This window comes from Microchirus variegatus (genome assembly GCF_963457635.1).
Source record: "Microchirus variegatus genome assembly, chromosome: 10".
Lineage (NCBI taxonomy): Eukaryota > Metazoa > Chordata > Actinopteri > Pleuronectiformes > Soleidae > Microchirus > Microchirus variegatus.
In genome coordinates, this window is record NC_139811.1 from 16,325,709 (window position 1) to 16,350,445 (window position 24,737).

Consider the following 24,737-nt stretch of genomic DNA (forward strand, 5'->3'; position numbering starts at 1 on the left):
AATAACAACAATAATAATAATGTATTACAAAAAATAGTAGCTAAGATATAGCAATGCATGCTACAATTTGGAACGTGTTTGCACAATACATTGAGCTAGAAAAAATGTGTATGTGCAGAATAAACCGTTGTCACTCTGGCTGTTTCTCTCTTCAACACTTTAGTGCCATATTTACAGCTTATCGTTTCAACGCTGCGATCTTTCACAGTTTAACAGCTTTTTCCTCAGAGAGAACATCCCCAGTGTTGTGTTTCATTTAAGGCAGAGCAACAGGTGTGAGAGCAGGCGGTTAACTCCACCATTGTCAGCATGGAGGGAACATACCAACATCCGTGACTCATTTTTACATTTATTTATTAATCCTGCCTTGGAGTGGATTGGACCTCCTATCTTATCTCAACGAATACAGCTGTAATATTGTTCGAGCCTGTTTTTACAATTCTTTTATTCAAGTTTATTATTCAATTTGTTCACGTATTTGCGTGGATGCCACTGGGTTCTGACAGAAAGCCCCTTGTTTCTGAGCATTCCGCCTGCATCCCTTTTGCCTTGGGTAGTAGCCTTGCAGCATTAATTGGCGCCCTTGACTTGCGTCAGTATTAATCGCTTTAGAGAACAGTGGCCGTCTGACTCACTGATCCTTTCATACGTTGCTGCTCCTTTGTTCTGCTGACGGGTTTGGGGAACTTTGCGCACACTCTGTGTGTGCCACAGAGGCCCCGGCTGAGCCTGGCTGGCACACTGCTGCATTGTTTGTACAGGCAAAGAAACGAGAGAGGCAGAGGGGAACAGTCGATTCTCGTCAAATCCATTTGTTCATGCCATTTAGAGGTGCCATGGGTGGTCTGTGAAGTTAAAGTAGTTGTCAGTAATGGTTCTCTAATGAGAGGCGCTGAGAGCTCTAATGGGTTCTCTCGGACAATGTGCCCTGCCTGGTATTAATGCCCCGGTGGTTTGATAATCATCATCCTCTCCCCACAATCACGTTTTAGCCCTCTTTCTGCATCAGTTGCAGCTCTCTTTTCAGTTCAAGCCATTGTTGATTTTTTTAAATAGTTCTTAGCTTCCTGCTATAGTGCAAGTAGAGGAAATGTGTTGACTGTTGAGTGCATTGGGATGTTGCAAGTTAATGCCTGGTAGCACAGAAACAAAACATAGGCTGCACTGCTGACATTTTTCCTAAATGGTGCTTAAACAAACGCGTATAGTGTTTGATTTGTCAGTCTCAGTAACCATAAACTACACATGGGATTTGGCCACTTGTCACTCTTCACTCATTTGGTGATTGTTTTGTATCACTTTTTGTTATAATTTAAACTATTCAAATTCAGATATCTTAATATCCCATCAAAGTTGCAAGGCTGAGAAGCCTAAGTATTATTATTAGCAGTACCAGTGCCACCCATGTTTACATCATTAGGTAAAACAACAACATTTATCTTAATATTTGTGAAGGTATTATCAGCAAATATGTGAATATGTAAAACTTTTTTGTCTTTAAAAACTATTTTATTTTAACCACACCGACTAACGGGTCAATTATTTAAGATCTAATTAATAAGTAAATAAAGACAAATCGTGTATGTGATGTTGGTTGTGATTTTATTTATTGGCCACAATCAATCATCTGTGTTTTTAATTAATAAAACAACTTGTTATTTATCAGAAAATACATTCGAAGATTAGCTAAATTAAAAGCTTTTGACATTTTTCACAATCATTGTCAGTTTTAGGAAGACATTAAGTGACTTACAATTTTTTTTAATTAAGGACATGACATGAAATATTATGTAAATAAACATGTTTCCTGTCAGAAGGCGTGTTTAGCTGGTGAGTGGTAGATGACACAACACACCCTGTATTTACTGTTGACAGTTATTACTGATTTGCATGGAGACCGTGTTTCTTCTAAAGTCGTTAAACAGCCTCGTGACACAAAATATCTTCAGTGTTCCAAGAAAAGATCAGCTGATCCTAACATTCAAGTGCACAACAAGAGGGTGGCATACAATGCTGCGGTTTTTTTTGCCCTCTCTATCTCAACGTTACCGTTTGATTTTGTCCTGCACAGTCTGCAGTTCATTTTTATCGTTTCTCCTCTCCTCCTCTGATGTGTGTCTTTCGGGTTTGTCTGCAGCAGGTTTAGACTCGTCTGCTGGCATTTTTTTCATACATGAGTAAACTCTGTGATCAGTTGGGATGATAAGCCTCAATAATTCAAAATGGCTGCTGGCTAAACTTTTTATAAAGACTGTGCAGCTTAGATGCAGGTCAGGTTTTAAGTTTTGTCGCTATTGAGTTTGCATAATCAGCATTGCTTATTTTTCTGTTCACATTTGGAGGAAACTGTTGTAAACCTGAAAAGCACATACTTTGCTGCTGAACCATTAATTTGTTATCAAATTTAAATCACACGTTGACCCTATTCTTTTTGCAAATTGCACCGATTGTAGTTTAATCACAGTATCTCAATATCTGTCACAATTAGAAGTTGTTCTGAAAAGTTCACTTTATTGTTTGTTTGTCTCTGTGCACTGTGTATATCATGTCCTGGAGGAGCTGAGGGTTTAAAGTAAAAGCAACAGTTTTTACTGCTTTTTCCCACAGGATGGGTGGGTGTAGCCACAGCCTTCACTGCTCTGATCTAACAGCTCACAAACAGGAAGCTGATGGTTTGACAATATGCATGACAGGAAGTGACATCCCACAGTTTATGTGTGGGCATACATTTCTAGACTGCTTTGCTACAAAAATCAAGCTGAAAAGCAAAGAAACAAAATATTTGCGCTTCGTCCTACTTTCCCATCATCTATTTTCTGGATGTGTGTGCTATTTCTGTGAGTTTTTTCAAGCGAGAGAGGATGTTGACAATAGGATAGTCCCGATAAGAATCAAGGCCAATATCATCAGTGGACAAAAGCATGTATTGTTGATAGAGATTGCACTTCCGCTTTTGAAGAAAAACAATGGCAAATCTCAACATCGTCCTCATGAAAACAATTCATGTCGATAAATGCCTATAAAATAGAGCAGAGATTATCAAAGAAAGCTGATCTTTTGTGTATATAACGGTGGATTGTACATGTTGTGTATGTGCAGCTGCAGGATGTTTATGCTGTGGTTCTGTGGTTCTGTATGTTTGCTTTATAGCGGGGCAGTGTGTGTGTGGTAGGTCCGGCTCAATGTTCTTCAGCTCCACTTCCTACTCATTCACGTCCTCTGGTCCCAGCATTCCTGCACAGCAGCTTGAACATGGCTTGCAGACGAACTGTGAACACTGCTGTGGAGGCCATTGTGCTCTGTGACAGGGTTATTTCTGTGTAAGGAGACCTCTTCTCTGTTGTCATTGACTCAATAGTGTGAACTCCACCCATGTTGACGCAATAAGGTCACCACATGCACAAGAATGTGCATTAGAGTTAGAGGACAAATATTGTATAATGCAGTAAAAAAAAAAGAAATCTCAACCCTAAATAGCATGTTGTGATTCAGTCGTACTGCACAATGTTTTAAACAAGTTCTTTTCAACTGTTTCTCAGACATGAACTCCGTAAATTGTGTTGGAACCAGTGCTGGGAGACATTGCCTGGATGAGGCACATTGTAATAGCAGTCGAGATGTCACTTCCCCATTTATTCACTGTTGGTTTTGCATTTTCTTCTGCTCCATTCTCACATCAGCAGCCTTGGTTATTGTCTGGAGATTTTACAAGGAAGTTGGCAGGAGAATGTCTGGAGTGACTTCTACGGAAAATTTTGTTCACACATACATGGGCTGCAACGATTCGTCAACTTTGTTGATAATATATTTGGTGTTTGATAATATATTGTTTTCATTTTTAGCACCTGTGCAAAATATCCTCAAGGTAAATTTAAAAAGCTGGTCGCTAAGGAGAGCCATTGTGTGATTTATTATCTGTTTAGCTGACTAATAGTTTCAATAATCGATGACTAGTCGAATTATATACAGTAGCCGTTAGTTGTTTTTGTGGCGATGTAGGTCATGGTCATGGCAAGAAAGAGATGGTGGTGACCCAGATATAGAAAATGAGCAGCATTGGTGGATTTTTGTGCTGTCAGAGTGCATTCTCTCATTTTTAGATGGTTTTAGGTCCAAACTCTAAGTAGGAACCAGTTCTATGATGATTGAAGCAGTACTGAGCAGCAAAGTGAATATAATGGATATTATTATTTATTTATTTTCTATTTTAACTATTGAACAGGCTCCACCTATTATTGTATTTTAGGAGAACATAGACAAGGCCATTATAGAGATATCCCTTTGTCCATTGGTAAATGTGAAGATACTGAATGAAGCAGTGTGGTGAATAGTTGGCGTCACTTACTTTGGTCTGTTTGGTGCACTCCCAGTAGTGAAGTAGAAATGTTATTTACCTTATTGGATCTTTTAAATAATTATATGTTGAGGCCTCTGTTGACGAAACACTTGTTTCAGCCTTTAATGCTGACCTATACAGACACGCGTCAGAGGAAGCTCTGTGACTGCACAGTGCAGCCAGCACAGCAGAGGGCTCCACGTTGACTCATCCGACTCCACACAGACATGAGGCAAAAGCTTACGTCTGCTCTGTGCTGTCTGCATACCCGAGGCGAGCGTGTGCAGTCTTGTTGGCATGCATTATTGGCATTAGGATAATGCTCAGACACTATCCACAACATGAAAATATACCATTGTCTTAAGCACAGAATCCATTGTTAACTAGAGTTTGGAGGTAATGACAGTATGACTGGACGTATGACTGGTAAGGGGAGAGCAGGCCAGGTCATACAACAGCTCATGCAACACTTCCTCTCTTTTATCTTGGAGGTGGCCAGATGTGTCAAAAGAATAATTTACACTCATACACACAATTTACTCTCATCCATTTCATGTTTTTTTTGGCACTTAAATCAATCAAATAAAATAACTTATTTTTGAAATAAGCAGTTTGTCCATTGTTGGCCTTTGGCTTTGGGAAGCATGATTGTCCCCCTATAACTGTATGTTTTTTAAGTGTTGGTATTAGAGTTTTGTCACTATTTTATCATTAGAGATGATCAGTTGAAGGAAGTAATTGGTGTTCAGCTTGATCGGTCATCACCTGTGGTTCTTACCTGTGAAGTAGTCTGGTGCTTGGACTTTCAGAATATGTTTATTCAGATTTTTTTCCATAGAAACCTTTTGGTACATTGTAAATTTAAAAGAAAAATTGTTATTTCAATGCATTTATCATTCTGATGCAGTTGTATAAGCTGGTTGTCTGAATGTCTATGCATATCCACCAGAAACTTAAACTAAATACATTTAAACATACATATTGGCATCTGACTTGTATAAGTTTAAATGGTCTATTATCTGTGTGTGAGAGAGAGGAGGTACTAAAGGAAATGGCCACTGGGTGGAGCCTCCATGTTAATGGTAGTGGCAACGAAATAGAAGGAGAGAGTGAAAGAGAGGGAGGGAGAGGAGGGAGTGAGGTAGTGAGTAAGGCTCCTTCCCCACTTGGATTGAGTCAGTGAATGTGTGTCAGTGAATGTGTGTAAGTGTGTGTGTGTGTGTGGGTCTGTGAACAGGCTGGAGCTGATATTTGTGCTGTATGTATGAAAAAGCTGGCAGTGTCTCTCTGCCTGAGCGGAGGAGCGGGCTCCTTCTCTCTGCTACTTGACATGTGGAGATCCAGCTGGCCTGCATCTAACATGAGCTGACAGAAGAAGGGGCTGCTGGGGTTTCTTTGTGGTTTTTTACATTTTTTACATGAAGTTGGAGTAGAAAGAAAAATCGGGAGCCACCAGGAGAGACAGAAAAGTGACACTTCTGAGGATTTCTCAGTCAGGTTAGCAGCTTAATTTACCAGTGCTCATGTGTTTAGCTGGATAATTGACGTATTTTCCACATGACATGTGTGACTATGGGCTGTATCTGCCCCCTGAACACATTGACATTACTGATGGTTGACTCATTGAAGTTATTGATAATGCATGTCACTGAGAATATTAAAAAGAAATTAGATTAAAATCAACCAGCTAAGGAAATGAGATTCATAATCAAACTAGTCGGAGGTTTGACTTTTTGTCACATGGAGTATGTCTGCTCAGAATGTCCTGTCACTCTACGTACTAGGCTATAGCTTGTTGCCTATAAGGTCAGTGAATGTAGCTGATGGGATATTGCTGCATCATTGACAAGACTGTGTGTGGCCATCAGTGGGGGAAGTGTTTGTCCTTGTGTGCTATTATTGCCCATATATCTTAGCAATAAAAAGTTCTGATGTACATCCAGCAGTAGTGGTTTATGACAATATAACAAAGAATTGAGATTTCCCTTCACCTCAAAGGGATGATGATAGAAAATATGCAGCAACCAACAATTTTGAATGTTGAACCTTAAATTAAGTGAATCCGAGTAAACCCTCACAGCTTATATGCCTGAGTCTGGATGAGGAATGTCTAGAGATACAATGGTAGAGCTGTGATCGTCCCACTGCTCTTCCTACTGTCTGTGTTGTCCTACATTCGCTGTCCCACACCTCCCCGGCTAAACACAGGGCTCCTTCTCCTGTTGGCTCCCCTCTCTCTGTCGCTCTTCACCTCCTCCTACCCGTAGGCCAGGTCAGGCTGAAAGCTTTGTGGATTTTTGATCTATACATGGTGATCATTTTTGGTTCTAGTTTGGACTGTTTTTGTGTTCCTCAATGGACATTGTGGTCAAAGGTCAATCATTTCTTTTGGGCTCATGCCCACATTACTGACTGGCATTCTTTCACATCACAACCGCTGCTCTGCTTTGTTACAGGCTGTCTGGTTTGTGTGTGTGGTTGGGTCTAGGTATTGTCCATGTTGTTGGGACTTGTCTTTCTCATGGGGACAATAACCAAGTCCCCAAAACAAAATTCCTCTAATTTAAAGGTGAAGCCATGACATCAAGTCATCTTGGGGTTGAGTATTGTCAGGAAATTGATGTTAGTCGGTATAATGTCCTGTGAAGTCATGGAAACATAACTCTCTCTCTCTGTGTGTGTGGTTTCAAATATATATGAGGGAGAGTCCCTGTGGGATTTGCTTAAGTAATGAGATTCAGTCTCATATCAGAGATCAGCAGATCAAACAACCGTGTGTTGAACCACCTTTGCTTGTTCAAGCAGCAAACGACGGAACTATTTAATAGACCTTAGGTTGTGAGTATCCATGTGTTTGCCATCCCAGCTCACATTATCAGTTTGTAATCATGTGTTTTGTGTTGAATGTATGCAATCTCATGGTGAGGTAGGCTGCTTCTCTTTATGGCTGGCCTTTGTATTGATTTAGGCCACAAGGCGATTGATTGGAAATTGTATGGACCTTGGGGTTAGCGGTTTGAGCAAGTTTAAAGGTACATGTCCATGTCAAGACAGAGGTTTGACAACAACAACAACAAGATAATTGAGTAACACAGGGGAGAGACGGTGAAGGAAACTGATTCTTTGTTGAATCCTGAAGGTGAGATTAGTGAAAAGGAGAAAGCAAGGACCAAATAGATGTTGTATGTGTTCAAAGATTAGCTATAACAGATGCTGAATGTTCAGGTACCAATGGCTGCTACCCAGGATCATTTATCTGGCCCAATCAGTTTCTGTACTCCTCAAAATCTGATCATTTACAATTGCATACAAATGTGGATATAAAGAATGTGTATGTCTTTGCTGTGTGTCTTGTGATCATGTGCAGTAGGTGGCTCATTGTGGGGGCCGGCCTATGTATGGACCATTTTTAGGGAATACTTTTTTGATCCATAGTACGCTAAGAAAAGCTTTTTTTTAAATTAGGTCACATTTGCAGAGAGAAGGAGGGGGAGGAGGGTGCCTGATCCTGCAGCACTCAGAATTTCTAATTTCCTTATTTTCCAAGGAGAGTTCTTGAGTGATCTGGGTGGAATTGAGGCATCTGCCTCTTCTGCAAGGATGGCAATCACGATGAGTATTAGTGGGCTCTGTTGCTGTGGGAGAGAGCAGCTATAATTGGTACCTGCCTGAATGTCACTTCCCAAGCTCTCCCTGCTGGACCAGCCCTCTCTAAAAACTGCTTTGCTCGTCATAGCTATGCCCATTTGGATGTACACAGTCTAGAAATTCATTCTACAATAGTTGGGGGTCATGTGTGTTGTGTGGTCATTTAGAGCTTCACTCTGTGTATTTAAAGTAAGATAAACTTGTCAGTCAGGATGCACCAACTCAGGAGCAACATGATTCAAAACAACCACTGACAAATACCTTGAGGTTAATTAGTCCTTGAGTAATGAGGGACAGGACAAATCTCAGATTATACTGTCCTGGATTTGATCAAGTGCACTCATTGGCACATTCCATGCTTTCCTATTAAAATCACTTTGTCCCAGTGCAATTATACTCCCACACACCCGTTGCTGCCTTTCCATATGTGCATGCATTATGTTATTTATCTAAAAGGTACATGAGTGCATTCGTCACATTTGCATCTGCATGTAATTCCCCGTAAAGACCTGCTATCCAGACAGCGGGAAAGTGAACACGTGGGCGGACCATGTTTATCAGCCTGTGGAAGTGACTAGATGTATATGTTCAGTCAGTGCTGTTGGGGCCCTAAACTGACTTGGAAGAGAAAATGGAGCAGGAAACACTATATTTCCTCTCACATATTGAACTTTTACTTATGTCACTACATCAACAAGAAATACATAATCAGTTTGTCTGTCTTCACCTTGTTAGTGTTTTTTTATATATATTTGGGCTTCTATGCATTATTGGACAAGACATTGAAGTGTGAAAAGGGGCACAGAGATGTGCAGCAAAGGTTTGTGGGTGGAATCAAAGCCAGGTCAATGTAAATGGGCCCTTTGCCCTATGCGGTGTGCCAGTTCCTGTCTTTTCTTTTTGATGACACCCACTTTTCATTAGCTGTGTCAGTGAAGAGGTTTGGTGAAAATCATCCAAGCAGCTCTCCTAGACTAAAGGAAAACACACAGGCCTCAGCATTTACGTAAGTGGATGGGTTCTCCCCTCATCTGCCCTGTTCTGGAAAGTGACACCCATTTGATGCCCGCCCTTGGCACAAGTGTGGGTGGGGCCTTTCCCTTCCCTGATGTGGTCTTGGAAATTCTGGAGGAGAGTCAGGAAGGCAGAGATGGGTGTACTTGATCAACTTGTTGCAGGACTAATTATGTGGGTGACGTCGGATGACATGAGGTCATTGTGCTTTTGAGAGCGTAAACGGACAACTTCCATCCTCAAATGATTACTTTCGTTCACTCACAGTTTCTATCTGTCTCCTCCTCAATATCAAATTATATATTTTTTTTCTGTTGTTTGTCTCCCCTGCGAGTCTGTCACTTCGTGGTGCTCTTTTATGCCAAGAACGCTGTGGTTCCTCCTTCTGTCCTGCACTGTGTGGCTTCTTTCAGCGTCTGCCAGCCGCCCAACCTGACCTCATGCTTCCAGAAACTTCTTGCTCTGAGCTTTGGTTTTGGTCTTATTTGTGCCTCTAAACACATGGCCAGAACCTGGGTTTGCCCAGCATGGCATTAAGTCCTCTAATCAATAGGGAGAAAGGATCTGTAAATGCAAGAGCACACACATTTTTAGAGTAGACATATCATCACTTTTGTATTCGTGCTCTCAGTTTGACTTAAACATTAACATTTTCAAAAACAAGGCTGTGCAACTCTTTGTTTTGTATTTGCAATGCACCCCACTGTGAGCTTACACTTGTCGTTTCCATGGAAACCCAGAACATTTGGGATGGACATGGCTGGTTCACAGAGGATAGTGTAGGCAGAGAGAGAGATGGTGTGTGTGAAAGGTCAGCCATTAATGGAGCTCGCCCAGCTTTCTGAAAATAACACTCGGAGACAACATTGCTTTGTTTTGGAGACTCCTGCAACAAATCTCATTCTTTCTCAACAAACATTCCAGTGAATGACATGGTTATAATCTTAAGATGTTTAGGAAATTAAAATAAGTGGCTTCCATTTCGCTACATGTATTTTATCTCTCTCTGATATCCTGTCAAGTGCTGGATAGGCTAAATACTCTTTACTATTTGGATTAAATCTTCCCCTACAATCTTCCCCTACAAATTTCTTACTGGGTCGCCAAGGTCTGATTTCTTTGATTTTGTAACACCTATGCAAATTGAAAATATTATTATATTATTATATATATTTCTTTCATTTTGTATAATTAAGTTCTCATTCTTTCTTTTTATATTATAGTAAATACATATTTTTGATGATTTTGTAGTAATGCTGATACATATTTTAAATCTATAACATCTTATTAAACTGAAACTTCACTAATATCAGTCAGAAAAGAAGCAATTTGAAATTTCCCCTAAATCGATCAGTCCTAGTTAATGTGGTAGAGTAAAGTAAACTTTATGGGAAAATAAGCTTTGGTGCTTTGGTGGTGTCATGGGAAGAACGAGTTATGCCAGACCTTGACTTTTGAGGTTTGTCTGTTTTCAGTTTTCCATCAATCTATAACCATCACCTTGTTAACCGTTTGCAAACACTGACATGGTTGGCCTGGGCTTCTGCTCCTTTGACCTTTGAACCAGGCTGCTGAGGTAATGGTCGGGAGGACGAGAGGTCGCAGGAGGAAACTTGTGCCATTGGGGGAATCAGAGCAATAGTCATTGCGTGACATAATTGATGTTCTAATAAAACACCCGCTTTGACTTTTGCTGCTCCTGACGCTGTTTGTTTTCAGGGACTTCTACTGCCACTCAGTTCACACATGCTGATGTAAAATCGTGTGATACTGTTTTTCAGTGCATCATTTATAAATGCCTTTTGTAACAGAGTGGTCACATGATGTTGAATGAATGTTTCACACACCAGAGTCCTGTCACATGAATTTAATTTAATTAAAATATTCATGTTTATTATTTGTGGTGTTGTTGCAGTTTCACCACATATGTATCTGCTACATCACCTGATTTGGCTTACAGTTATAATCTGTGCTGAATTGTTACCGATCACCACATTGTTTCCAAGTGTTCCCAGTGTCTAAATTTGATTTTTGTTGTTGTAATGCATTGTTCATGATTCTTTCACTATTGACTGTCAATAAACCGATTCCATGTAATCAAGGCACACATGGGTTTATCGGGGAGTTAGGTTTCCAACAGTGATTCAATCTGAGTAATGAGGAAAAGGTCCCAGTGCAGTGGTATAGTAAAGGAGCTGAGAATGTACCTGCTTTGTCAGTTGTGATCAGAGAGCTGCTAATAATGATGTGCCTTTTTATGCTGAGAGTGCAGGCAGACCTTTCACATACACTCGCAAAATTGCTCAGTTCTTGGTGCAGACAAAGTTAATCATAACTAGTAGTTATAATTAGTAGTCAGTCTAAAGCCCAATTTATACTCCTGCGTAAAGTGCTCTGCGTAGGTTACGCAGAGTCCTCTGCGTCGACGGAGAGCCTGTCGGGGAGCCTCTGCGTCGTCTCCGACTGCACAAAATATTTTTTAAGTACGGAGACGGCAAGAGCTGCGATTGGTCCTCAGGACAGGCCGAGCAAAGCTGCTCTGTGCCGGCTCACAGTGCGCACAGAGCGTCCACAGAGGCGGAGCTGTTCACTGCCGACAACGTCGCTGCCACGTTTAGACTCTAAATGGCCAATTTATCGCCTCAAATTATATTAAAACTGCGTTCCGTGACACAGAAAAGTGAGAAACGGCCACTGTTTCAACAACAACAGTCTTTCTCTCTCAGACGCCATTGCTCACTGTAGCCAGAAGCACAACAACCTTGCGCAGCGACCCCTACTGATCGTGCGGGAAATTGCAGCGCGTATACGTCACCACGACGCAGAAGTATGAAGGCTTGAGGTCGGATAACGCATTACGCAGTCGGAGAAGTATAATGTGGCCTTAAGTGACTGGAGCAACGTTTGTCACATGGATGCTACCGTGGCTCTGATGCTCAGCATTGCCTTGCTGACCTGAGCTGTTTCATTTTGCCACATTAGAGTAAAAAGCCCTTAATAGTGCACAATGTTGATGCTGCAGAATGGGTATAGGTGTTCTCTTTCTCTCCTCTTTTCTCTGTGGTTCAAACATCTTGTGGCTGACATTCAGTCAAATCGAGAGTGTTGTCAAGAGATATAGTAACATTGTTATTTCTGTGCCCAAGTTGTGCATTTAGAAAAGTTAAAGATTCTGCCGTGGTTTTAAATCTTCTCTCTCATCTCTCCTCAGTGCCGGACGACCTCACTCCAGAGGAGCAGCAGGAGCTGGAGAATATCCGCCGGCGCAAGCAAGAGCTGCTGGAGGACATTCAGGTAATGCTGGAATAAGGGCCATGTTAAACAGTTGACACATTGTGGGTGCAAAATATATTGGTAGCTAATGCGTTTTATTTTTTTAGTACTATTTCCATCTCCCTGATGTTTTCTATTTCACATGTTTAAAATGTAACAGAGTAAACAAGTAAAGTAAACTAGTTTTCAGTCAAATACTTGGATTCAAAGTAGAAGTTTTCTATTTTGTATTGGTACAGCTTATTTCTTTTGGGTGTTTTCATTGAAATAAGCATATAAATAGCGAGGGAGGAGCTGATGTGATATTCAGTATTGGTACTGTTCCAATGCTGGTGAAAATAATTGGATCAGTTTCAGAGACGTACAAATATGAAATCCAATACAATCCAACAATCATGTATCACATGCTTCACTATGCACAGGCTGTTTTCTTCTTCAAGTAAATTTGTTACACAGTTGGAGAATGATGTCCTTGAAATTGCTTGAAATTGCTTGAAATGACTACACCTATTGTGTTGTTTACAGCTTCATGGTTTAAAAGGACAAAATGACTGTATCAGACTGGTCTTGGTAGATACTCAAGTTTATTATATTGGTATCAGTATTGGACATGAGAGAAGTGGTATTGTGCCATCCCTATCCCTATTTTGAGATAAAACATGATTATGGTCCAATGTGGAATATGATCATCCAGACAATAAAACAATGTCAAGTAGATTTTTTCAGGTTGAAAATAGATCAGCTGAATTTCCCTTAAATGGTCTGTTTGATTCATGTCTTGATTATTTTTCTTATGGCTTTAGCCTAAGAGCACAGCTGATTATTCTAGTTCAGGTCAGTCCTGTCATTCAGTAACAAGCTCCTAAAGCAAATGATACACTGGCCAGAGAGAAGTCCACCAGATGTCCAAGTCTGTGGCTCAACTTCCGATCACTCTGACAGACAAACATTGGAGGCGTGATTACACTCTCTCTTTTATGACCCTCTGCCCTTCCCCCTCTATTTGACCACCATTACTGCCACCATCCACTCCTCTTCCGTGGTTTGCTCGCTAGCCCCTTTCCTTCTCCCTCCCTCCTTCTCTCCCACCCTTAGGTCCAGCATGCTCGAACCCCGTCACTCCCCCACCTATCCCACCACAACCAGCCACTTTCCAGTATGAGCATTGCTTTTGTTTGCAGAGACAAGCATCTGAGGAATGTGTTGTGATTGTGCAGGAAACACAGATGTTCCCTTTGTGGTTTGGCCAATAATGACTTGGTATTACGCATGAGGAATGATAAACTAACTCTGTGGCTGTATATGATAAAAAATATAACTTTTATATAAATTATCAAATAATCAATCGCGACAGATCTCCAACTTTGACTAATACATCTCTAATGTTGCAGTCTATTATTCCAGACCTTTATTAACCTGACATCACCCTCTCTGTTCATTTACTCTCTGCAGAAACTGTACTGTGCCAGTCTGGCACCAGTAGGCCTCAACTGATCGACTGAAAACTGCCTCTAAGGCCATTAATTGCTGAAAAAGCCACACAAGCTACAGCATAATCCACTTCTATGCTTTCTCGCTCCATTTGTATTGGGTTTAGTGCTAAATGTCTGATACCTAATCAAATTCAGAAAGAATTGCTTGGTTGCGCAGGCACACAACACACCCTCTGATGTGACATATAGACAGTTCCTATCAGTTTTTAGAGCAGTGCGTGGGTTTATAGCCAGCAAAATAACTCTATGAGCTGTTTAATACTTTTTTGCTGGTCACCCTCTTCTACAAATTGACAGACAACAAGGGGAAGACATATGCAGCGTTTTTTTTTATTTTAGGGATATATCTTTTTGGAGTGAAGGATTTTTTTACACGTTAACATAGCTAATGAGGTTCAAGTGATTTAAATTCAAAGCTCACGGGTCCTTTGTAGTTAGAGACAAACGATCTGTCAGCCCAGTTGTTTTGGAAAGATGCCAGTGCCACCCAGGTATAAGAATGATAAACAACAGCACTGGTTCTTCAACTTTTTAAAATGAGTACCACCTGAGAAAATACCACTGTTGGTACCTGCACCACAGTTTGTGGACATTTACAGAGCAAACACTTCTACCAAAAAGACAATACACTGCCCCAACTAGGGGTTGACGGAAAAGGATTTTTGACAACATTTTTGTCACCCTTTTATTTTTGAATTATGTTGCTCACAAACAGAAAGACACATAGAACGGCCTAAAACATAACCTCCCTGGCAGAGAAAATTAAAATGTATACTCTTCTCTTGAGACTGACATTGTGTTTTGTTCTTTGCAGCGGCTGAAGGATGAGATAGCAGAAGTAACAAGTGAGATTGAGAACCTGGGTTCCACTGAGGAGAGGTGAGAAAACCCTGTTTTTTTTCTTTTTTGGCTTGTCGCTTGCCTTCTATTAACTTAGCAAATGGAGCTGTCAATTATTCATGCTGGATGACAAAGTCAGGCTATCCCATCTCGCCAAATACCCTCTCCAAATTGGCTTTGTTTTTAAGGCAGTTTAAATGATTCATCAGGCACACCCCATGATGGGAGGCCTCATTGAATAATGCAGTGGTTGTACGGGCAGAAGCAGACAATAGATGGTCTCAGGGGAAGGGGTGTTTGTGTTTGGTCTACTCAAGTGTATAGGGATCCCATCAGCTCCTGAATATTCCTGAGGCACTCCTCTCACTTGGCCCTGAAACCCATTAATGTTTCAGCACTTTCTTATTATCAGAGTTTCTTATGATTCACTGAAAGACATTGATAGCCAGGCTTTGCTTTTGCAGTATCTGTAAAGGTGAGTGTTGGATTTAAGCAGACAAAAGCCAAAGGAATGCTCGTGTGAGTAATTCAGCGGGAAGAAGTGGCGACCTCTCGCCGGCTGGGGATGGAGATGTAGCCATGGTGATGGTGGATTCTTGAAGCGCACTGTGACCCCTGAATAACTCCAGGCCTGAGAAATGAGACTTTCCCATGCGCATGATGTTAAATACTTAATCAATTATTTGGCAACATGGTGGAGCGGAAAGAAAGGCCGCCCCCTGACAAATACATACGGAAAAGATGCTTTCAGGAAATTAAATGCATCCATTTATTATTGTTGTCTGAGCCACACTGAATGAGGACAATGATGGACCATCAATTTGCATGCAATTTGATTTGTGTGCGTCAAATTTAAAAGGCAAAACAATTTGAATGTCTTCACAATGGAGTAAAAATCAAGAAGCAAAATGACCAGAGTTACTGGTCCTAGCTGCTAGTTTGACTATATTAAATTTAATACTATTTATTTAATACTATATCAAGAATAAATCATCAATTGAGTTTATTCATCTGTCGTGTTATTTCCCTGTCAGGAACCAATGAAAACCTACTTTTCCCCTATGTTTTAGGAAAAATATGCAGAGGAATAAACAGGTAGCAATGGGTCGTAAGAAATTCAACATGGATCCCAAAAAGGTATGTGGAAGATAACCGTCATGTTTCTGAAGAAATACGATTTCCCCCCACACATCTTTATAAGCAGGGTGTAACCTGTGACCCTCTCTCTTTCTCAGGGGATCCAGTTCCTCATTGAGAATGACTTGCTGAAGAACACCAGCGATGACATTGCTCAGTTCCTCTACAAGGGCGAGGGCCTGAACAAAACAGCCATCGGCGATTACCTTGGAGAGAGGTCTGGATATAGAGTAACCTTTTTTCCCCCCTTCTTTCTATCCGCCTCCTTCTTACTATCTTCATTCACTAGCACCCATCCATGTGGTTAATAAAAGCGTCAAATGGCGAGTATGCATACTTTCCCCATTGCTCTGCTTCCTCTTGGTCAGGCACACGCCCATCCTTTCCCAAACATACTTTATTGGTCCCACATTTAGACCATCCTGTTATGACAAAGCCGGTTGCTCAACAGTCTCCATCTGTTTTAGATGCTCTTACTCATCCATACACGACAGTGATAACACAATCGAGGAATGAATGTGTGAGAAGGCAGTTTTTACTCGAGAGCACTCTCGTTTCTCTCAGGGTGTAGACTGTGCGGAGGAAATGGAGTGCAGGTTGTTGATGGATGCTCTCTGTTTGATCGTTGTCAAGCTCAGTGGGTTTCTAATTTATGTGGGGAGGGGCCGGTGGAGTGTGGCAGGGTCCTTCTGCTATGATTGGTCACTTCTCCGCTGGGAATAGATATGACTGGATATGACTCCGTCAATGAGAGATCCTCAGCGCAATCCCATGATCCCGCAGGGCAGATCATTTACTCTGAAGGGCATGAAGGTTGAGGGTGATGTCATGATTGAGATGAGATGATAAATGAAACGTACAGGCTGTTTGTTCTCCTCCATTGGGTTAGATTAGTGCATATCACTAATCTGAGGCAGATCACACACTGAGCCGGGTCCCCTGTCCTTTTGAAAGGCGGTAGTGATCAGATGTTTACTAAGAGCTTTGAACCAACCACACAACACAGACAATGTTTGGTCTTCACTCATCTTTTGCATCCATGAAATCATTAAAATGTACATCTAAAGATTTGGCTCATGATCATTTCCATCTATGATCTTAATCTGCTGTTTTGATAATAATTTCATTTTAAGTAGTCAATTTATTTATTTAACTGTTTGCCTGTAAAATTCTAATTTATTTTTCCTCTTACAGAGATGACTTCAATATTGAAGTCCTCCATGCCTTTGTGGCCCTTCATGAGTTCACAGACCTCAACCTGGTTCAGGCTCTAAGGTAAGGCAACATGTTCTTAACTTTTCCCACCTTGTAGTTGGAGTTTACATTATTTGCATTTTGCAAGGATGCAGCTGCTGGTCTCAGTCTTGTGACTAAATAGACAAATTCAGCCTTTTCACAGTGGAAGTGAGACTTTTGCTAACAACTGAGCTATGTCTCCCCTGACAGACAGTTCCTGTGGAGTTTTCGACTGCCTGGAGAAGCTCAGAAAATTGACCGCATGATGGAGGCCTTTGCTCAGCGTTACTGCCAGTGCAACTCTGGCGTTTTCCAGTCCACAGGTAGACCTATCGTGCTCTGTGGCCCAGCTTTTAATACCGTCATAGAGCCATAAATGTGTTTTGATCAAATGTGAGGTCTGAAATCTTTGATCTATTTTGTTATAATGTGTCTTTTTATTGCAATACAAGGTCAATAATTGTCAGCAATACTGATAGATACATATTGACAGGTACATAAGAGACATATTTATTTCGGTCTTATTTTAAGCAGTGTTTCCCCATATTTTAGATAGACCTAATGTCGCATTGATGAAGCTCATGTCTGAACTGTATTTAGTTGGCACAAAGTCTACTGCAGTTAATTGTGTTATGGTGGAGTGCAGTGTCTGGCTTTTGGGAAATGCCTGGTCCAGACAGCCCGACTGCCTCTAACATGATTGCAGATGGATGTGAATAATGCATGGGACTTCTCAACAGGCCCAACTAGCCAGATAAAGTGCTGCTGTGTCAGCCGTGTGCTAGCCACATTGTCTTTAAGCGTACATACACGCATGGAGGAAGACATGCACTTCCACATTTACATATGCATACTTAGCTGCCCACATGCAGCCTTTCACTCCAACCCACTCGCCTCGCTAAACGAAGCTTCTTCCACTGTGGTCCCCAAAGTGCAGTCTTTTCAGTGCAGCTAATTTCCATTCATATTTAAACACCACATTAAACACTGGCAGCATTTTTATGGTAAACGTTTGCTATCTCTTAAATCTCATCCCTTCCTCACACAGCTATCACTCTGCATGTGTGTTTGTGTTACAGACACCTGTTACATCCTGTCATTTGCCATCATCATGCTAAACACCAGCCTCCACAACCCCAACGTCAAAGACAAGCCTTCTGTGGAACGATTTATCTCTATGAACAGAGGCATCAACGATGGGGGAGACTTACCCGAAGACCTGCTCAGGGTGAGTGTCTGTAACTTCATCTTATTTCCCCTTTAACCTCAAACCTGCTCTGTTCTCATGGTCAACTCTCTTTACCACAGAATCTGTACGAGAGCATCAAGAACGAGCCTTTTAAAATCCCAGAGGATGACGGCAATGACCTCACACACACTTTCTTCAACCCAGACAGAGAGGGGTGGCTGCTAAAACTGGGTTAGTGTCACTAGATATACAGTGTATACACACATTCAAGTGTAATACATCACTTTCTTAATGAATTAATTTGCCTTGTGTTCCATAGCAGCACAAATATATGGATTATCTCAAGGTTAAAAATGTGAATGTGACATGTGAAATGTGACATGTGAAGTGTTAACCAGTCTCATCTCTGAGGTTGATCACCTGTGAGTATGTGTGAGTATGTGAGGACAGAGGTGCCCAAGAGAATGTGGTAATCGATTGTGTTGCGCTTGACCCACAACATCTGAAGGCCTTCCTGCTCACTTTAATGTATTATGAATGTGGCTTTGAGATCAGACCAGTACACGAGGAGGCCTTTAAATTATTTAAGCTATATTCATACACTGATGTGCACATGCAAAGAGTAACTTCTAAAAGCATATAACTCAAGTTAACGCACACACACTTTTGCTTTCTGTGAATGCATGTTGATTAGTAGTTATTTCCCCCCCTTTATCGCAGACATTTGGTCCTCAGGGGGATTTTTGTTGCAGACTTTGTCTCTTAAAGGAAACCACACAGCAGGCCTCTTTAATAATAAATGGTGTCTCTTGATATTCCTGGATTTTCTCTGTCATCTCAAAAATGTTGTCAAGATTTCAAGTGAATTTAAAACAGGATTTTTTTTATGACTGAACCATATGTTTCAGAGAATCAAAATAATAATAATAAAAAAACATCACACCTATATCTTAACAAATGTTTCCCACAATGCTACCTGGTACTTTTATTAGTCATAACCCTTGACTCCTGAGCTTTTCATCCTCTGTTTCCTCTGAGATCTCTCACAGTTGTCCAGATTCACAGTGAAGTTTGGTGTAAAAAGCCTGATCATATGAAGTGACATTGAAGCTTCCAATCACTGTGAATCTTAACAACAGACTACAACAAGAGAGTCAAAGATAATTCCTTTCTCAATGACTCCATATTGACACATTTGATCAATCAGGGTGGAAGGTAAATTACTCGACATAACAGAAATGGACCTAAGTGGAGGTGATAATCCATGTAGTGCTTTACAGTATTTTAACGTGAATAAAACTCCCCCTTGTGGCCTGATTTAAGAACAGCAGATTTGTAAAATGAATCTGTTGACCCACATGCCGAAAGATCTGTGAAGCAGTGCATTAAAGCCTCCTTGGACCAGAATTAAAAGGACTGTGGTGCTGAAATTCTTTATCATATAATTTGATTTTCTTTTGTTTTTGTTTCCTTTTCTTCTTCGTTTGTTTGTTTGTTTGTTCCCATGATTTTGGCTGTTGTCTTTCCTCAGGAGGTATGTACACCTGCTCTTCCCAAATGCTAGTCCATCTCTCAGCTCTCGGGTGCTTTCGGTGGTCTGCCATGCTTTCCTCCATTTGTTTTTACATTCAAACAGGTTCTTTTTTTGTCTGCAGATTTGTTCTTGTTGTTTTACTTTTATTGTTTCTCTCCACCAAGTCATTTGAAATCCAGATGTTTGTCTGTTCAGTCTGTCATTGCGCTGGTGGTTTGTCCACACTCTTTTATCTCAGTGGGTGGTTGCTGAGTGGTCACTGGGTGCCTTTGCCAACCCGTAGGCTTGGCTTTGGGAGCTGAAGCTCTGTGACCACTATACTGAGCAGTTTGACCCTCTTTTCTCTGTACGCTGTGGTGGTCACTCTTTGATCTCTGTTTTTTTTTTTTTTTTGAAAGCTGCATTATATCTTTTTTCCATACAGTGAGCACAACAAAGGACCGTTACCTTACTCTCCACAATAACTGTGGCCCTGTTTACACATTGGGTTATTGTTGTTTGCTTGTATGGAAACAGAATAATGCACCTTTTCAATAACATGGCTCTGCTCTTTTTATGTCATGCCATAATGAATCTGGAGGGTAACTGTGTGGCTGCAGACCGGTGTGTTGGACTGGACTAAACTGTAGGAGAAAAACCTGGGCAGAGGAGTGCACTGGAAAGGGCTTAATGGTTGCTTAGTTTTTATTCAAGTGCACATGGTTAATAATTTGATTAATAGTGCATTTTTTAGTTGTAATTCAATGTGGCAAACACACAAGTTAGTAAGAAGAAAAAATAACAACTGGACATAAGTTAAAAGAAAACCTATTTTCCCTGATCCTCCACCTGCCCAGCCTCTCACAGTTGCATCTTGCATGGGTGATTCCCTCCACTCCAGCATAGCACCAGCCACACATCCTCAACAGCAATCTGCCGGGACGCTCAAGCATGAGAGGATGGCCCACTCCTCTCTCTGTCTTTCCCTCTCTCTCTCTCATAGAGACAGGAACTGATGTGACCATAAAACCAAACACAAACCCAATCAACTTCCAGGCCGTCGGCTGTGTGATTGTGCCATCGCGTCCATGTGTTGTTTTTCGTTTGTCTGCGTTGTCTTCGTTGTTAATGCTCTGACAGGTCGAGATGCGGTGAGGAGCTCTCCATCTCTGCCTGTCGACCGACGAGTGTTTGATGGCGTTTGTAGATAATGAGTGTAGATGGAAATGTTTGACCTATCATGATGTCTGAAATGATGGGCTATCATATACAGCGTCAAATGCTGTTATATGATAATACAAGTGTGCTGACTCTTATGTATGTATATAAACGTCCTCCTCTAAGCTTCCTTTCTGGTCGATGGGTTTCACAAGGCAGCTTTTTTACTAACAAAGGTGGTGGGTTAGTCTTGTCTAGTCAAGGCTGAGATCTTAGACATTAGAAAGAAACCTTGTCCTCAATCACTGAGCCCCGCTCCTGTGTAACAGGGGAAGTTATTTAACAAAGCCGACACAGGAAATTCAAGTCTGAGATACCTGTAGAGTAGCTGAGCATAGCTGCAGGCACTGAGCTTCCTGCTCCGCTCACTTTGTTGGCATCCCATCCTCCCACTGCCAGGCTCCCATATGTTCCTGTGATCAGGTTTCTCCTCACAGGAAGTATGGGTGACAAAGGGGGTCGGAGGTCAGTCACAGATCAGCGAGTTCAGAGTTAACCAGAGGTCCCCCACTAGGCGTGAAAGAGGTGTAAAGTTAATTCTCAGTAACCACTTATTTACTCCTTCATGCAGATGTTTGAGTGCTTACCACATTTCATCAATGGTTGATTCCCAGCTCTGTCTGTATTGAACAAAGAAAAAAAAGGCCAAATTAGCATGAAATATATCAAAGGGAACAAAGTAAATGCATAGGCTATGCTGTTGTGATAATGGTGTGGGCATGGTTTGAATTAGTGAATATCTCGGTAAAAGAAGCCATCATCTGTCTGTCTGCCCATACATCCGTCTGCCTGTCTGCTGCTCTACCTGGTGCTTTGGTGCTTGTATCACTATTTTTCTCTCAGTTTTTTTTCTTCTTTCTTTTGAGCCTCTCTGATGTTGACTGTGTGCTCCCCAGGGGGACGAGTAAAAACCTGGAAGAGGCGGTGGTTCATCCTCACAGACAACTGTCTGTACTACTTTGAGTACACCACAGTGAGTTCAGCCTAGTTTCTCAGTGGCGGTGGGAAAAGCTGCTCTCTGGATTTTCCTATGTGCATTTACATATTTTATGTTTGTGCAGGACAAAGAGCCCAGAGGAATCATCCCACTGGAGAACCTGAGCATCAAAGATGTGGAAGATAAGAAGCCGGTAAGTGCAGCAACATCTACTGGTTAACTGTGGAATTACACCAAGTGAGATGTTTTCAATTTGTCTCTAAATTAAAGGTCAAATTAAATTAATTTAAGTTTCCTATTTTTAGTCCTTTTTCGAATGTGTGCCAACGTATCCTGCACCCCGAGGAAGGAACTTATTTTGCATCCAATTATTATTCTTTTCTTTCATGAATGTTCATGTACCTTCCTGTAACTGTGCAGTCTGTCACTTCATCTGTGTTTGACTAGAGAATAGTGACGATGATTGAGCTTCAGCTTGTTGATTAATTGTCAATAACAATACCCTGCGTAGTTTCATATACAGTACAACCAGCGTCTCATTCCAAAACAAATACTTCGTTAGCCGCACCTTTGTTTTCAGCAGGATGTTACCTGCTGTACCTGTTGTACGTCTGTAGATGTGTAAAGCAAGCATTTCGATATTCACAACCAGAAGCGCACCTGTAAAAAAACAAACAAACCCTATGGACCCCAAGAAAGAGCAATCTGGCTCACTGCTGTGCAGACTGTTTGAGCATTTGATTCGCTCCAGAGCTTCCAATTTAGTAAATCGGTGCCCCGTACGTCTTCATCCTTCTTTTAATACCTGTAGTGTATACAAGTTACAGCATGTGACATATTAAATATAGCCTAAAATCCATTACACACACCCTTAGGGGGTTTAATTGCATATGAATTTCTCTTCTTTTTTAAAAAACTTAATTAATTTTTCCTTTCTATAGTTTTTAACCTTCATTGACTTCACTTTTGTAGAATTGCTTTGAGCTCTTCATTCCTGACAACAAGGACCAAGTGATAAAAGCATGCAAGACGGAGGCTGACGGACGCGTCGTCGAGGGCAACCATACTTTTTATCGCATCTCTGCCCCCACTACTGAGGAAAAGGATGAATGGATGAACAGCATCAAGTAAATCTCATGTCTATTTATGTATTATTTTGTGATAATTTCGGCACGGTTGTTCTGGAGATCGAAACAGATGTATGGGTTTTTATTCAATATGTTCATAAGTGTGAGCTGTACCAAATGAAAAACAAATATGGGTAACACTTTATAATAAGTACACACTATTGGCATTTGTTAAGTATTAACAAATGTTGAATTCATAATTTATAACTCATGAACACTCATTAGTATGTAGTTTATAAACACAGTTATAAATGTTTTACTCATCTGAGGAACAAATAGTGTCCAAATAGCTGCTGTACTCAATCAGCCAATCAGCATCCAAGCAAGGGACCGCTCTCTCACCTCTCTCTGTGTCCAGCAGTCGCTCAGTACATGCCAACACTTCAGTACATGAGTAAAACATTTATAACTGTTTATAAACTAAATACTAATGCATATTTGTGCATTATAAATGATAAATTCAATATTTATTCATGCTTAACTAATGCTTATAGTGTGTACTTATTATAAAGTGTTACCGAAATATGTGTGCAGGGCCAGAACTGATGCCTCTCCCTCCATGGACCTCTGCTGTAGATTTTGCTTGGTTTTAACCTGCGAATGTTCAGAAACACGATTGTGCCAAGTAAAAAAAAAAGAAAGAAATGATTAAACCAACTGTGGCAAATTAACAAGAAAAAGGGAACAAAGGTCCCCACTTGACTGCAAATGCACCACATCGAACACTACATAGCGTAGTGCAGAGTGCAGCACTTACACTTTGGTTCTTCCCTGTGACATTTCCCTCTCCGTCTGTGCCCACAGAGCTGCCATCAGCAGGGATCCCTTTTACGAGATGCTGGCAGCCAGGAAGAAAAAGGTGTCGTCCATGAAGAGGCACTAGAGCTGCTCAGCTTTCCCGATGTTGCACTTGAGAGAGCAGGGGGTCCTTGGTGTCTGGTGTCTGGGCCAGCGCAGAGACCACAGTTCGGGTCTGCCTCAGACCTTCTCCAGGGAGTTACTCGAGGATATAATTTACTAGCTGTGGCGTTGGGACTCTACTGGCTAGAAAAACAGAAAGCATGCTGGGGTTTCTAGATAAGAGACCGAGTCAAAGCCTCGTCTAACCTCTTGTGTGAATGTCTCTCACTATCGCTCTGTTTCTCTCTCTCTCTCTGTCAGCTTTTATGTGTGCTCTCTGTCTAGGAAACCGAAAGGGAATCTTTCTGCAGCAAAATTAAACTATTCCTATATGCACTGCGTACCTAGACAACATACATACACTCATGCACCCCCCCCAGCACACATTTAACTCAGCAGGTCTGATAGGGTGTGGCGCCCTAACCAAAATATTCCTTGCTTTATGAAAGAAAAGCTAAGACCTTTTCTGATGTGCTTTAATACGTGTGGGCAATACGTGTCTATTTGTACAGCTTTTACTGTTTATTCCTCTGTAGTTCCTTTTTTGTTTTTGTTTACTTTTGTAAGATAAAATGGTTTTGCAGCAGAAACTGCAGGGGGGTTTGAGAGGGAGGGGGGGTAATATTTGCCAACTGTTAGTGGTTTTGTAGAAAAAAGAAAATGTCTGTTTAAAAAATAAATAAATAAATAATAATAATAAAGTTGCCACTCAGGAGATTGTTAAGATGTTCGGAAACTTTCTATAAACTGGATCCTGACAGCCATGTGAGGGATGAGGAGCCCCTGTGTTTAGTTTTTGTTTCCCCTTTTTTGCTGCGCTGCTGCAGGTGAGGGTGTCTGCTTGTCTGGACAGGGTCTCAGTGTAGGATCTGGCTC

The 24,737-nt window shown here is 41.2% G+C and overlaps 1 protein-coding gene across 3 annotated transcripts in view; it reads left to right on the forward strand.

Moving 5' to 3' along the window:
* cyth1a (cytohesin 1a) overlaps positions 1-24,456 on the forward strand; it is a 42,386-nt gene extending 17,930 nt beyond the window's left edge. For 2 of the 3 annotated variants that reach the window (XM_083896219.1, XM_083896218.1), the window contains exons 2-13: positions 12,210-12,292; positions 14,579-14,643; positions 15,675-15,741; positions 15,840-15,958; positions 16,936-17,016; positions 17,188-17,300; positions 18,057-18,205; positions 18,286-18,397; positions 21,794-21,870; positions 21,959-22,027; positions 22,807-22,961; positions 23,766-24,456. In XM_083896219.1, coding sequence (XP_083752345.1) covers positions 12,210-12,292; positions 14,579-14,643; positions 15,675-15,741; positions 15,840-15,958; positions 16,936-17,016; positions 17,188-17,300; positions 18,057-18,205; positions 18,286-18,397; positions 21,794-21,870; positions 21,959-22,027; positions 22,807-22,961; positions 23,766-23,844 — 1,169 coding nt within the window. In that variant the 3' untranslated portion in view covers positions 23,845-24,456. Of the gene's footprint in view, positions 1-5,735; positions 5,834-12,209; positions 12,293-14,578; positions 14,644-15,674; positions 15,742-15,839; positions 15,959-16,935; positions 17,017-17,187; positions 17,301-18,056; positions 18,206-18,285; positions 18,398-21,793; positions 21,871-21,958; positions 22,028-22,806; positions 22,962-23,765 lie in introns of those variants that run through there. The other variant, XM_083896220.1, reaches the window with a different exon arrangement.
* The last annotated feature ends 281 nt before the right edge of the window (positions 24,457-24,737 follow it).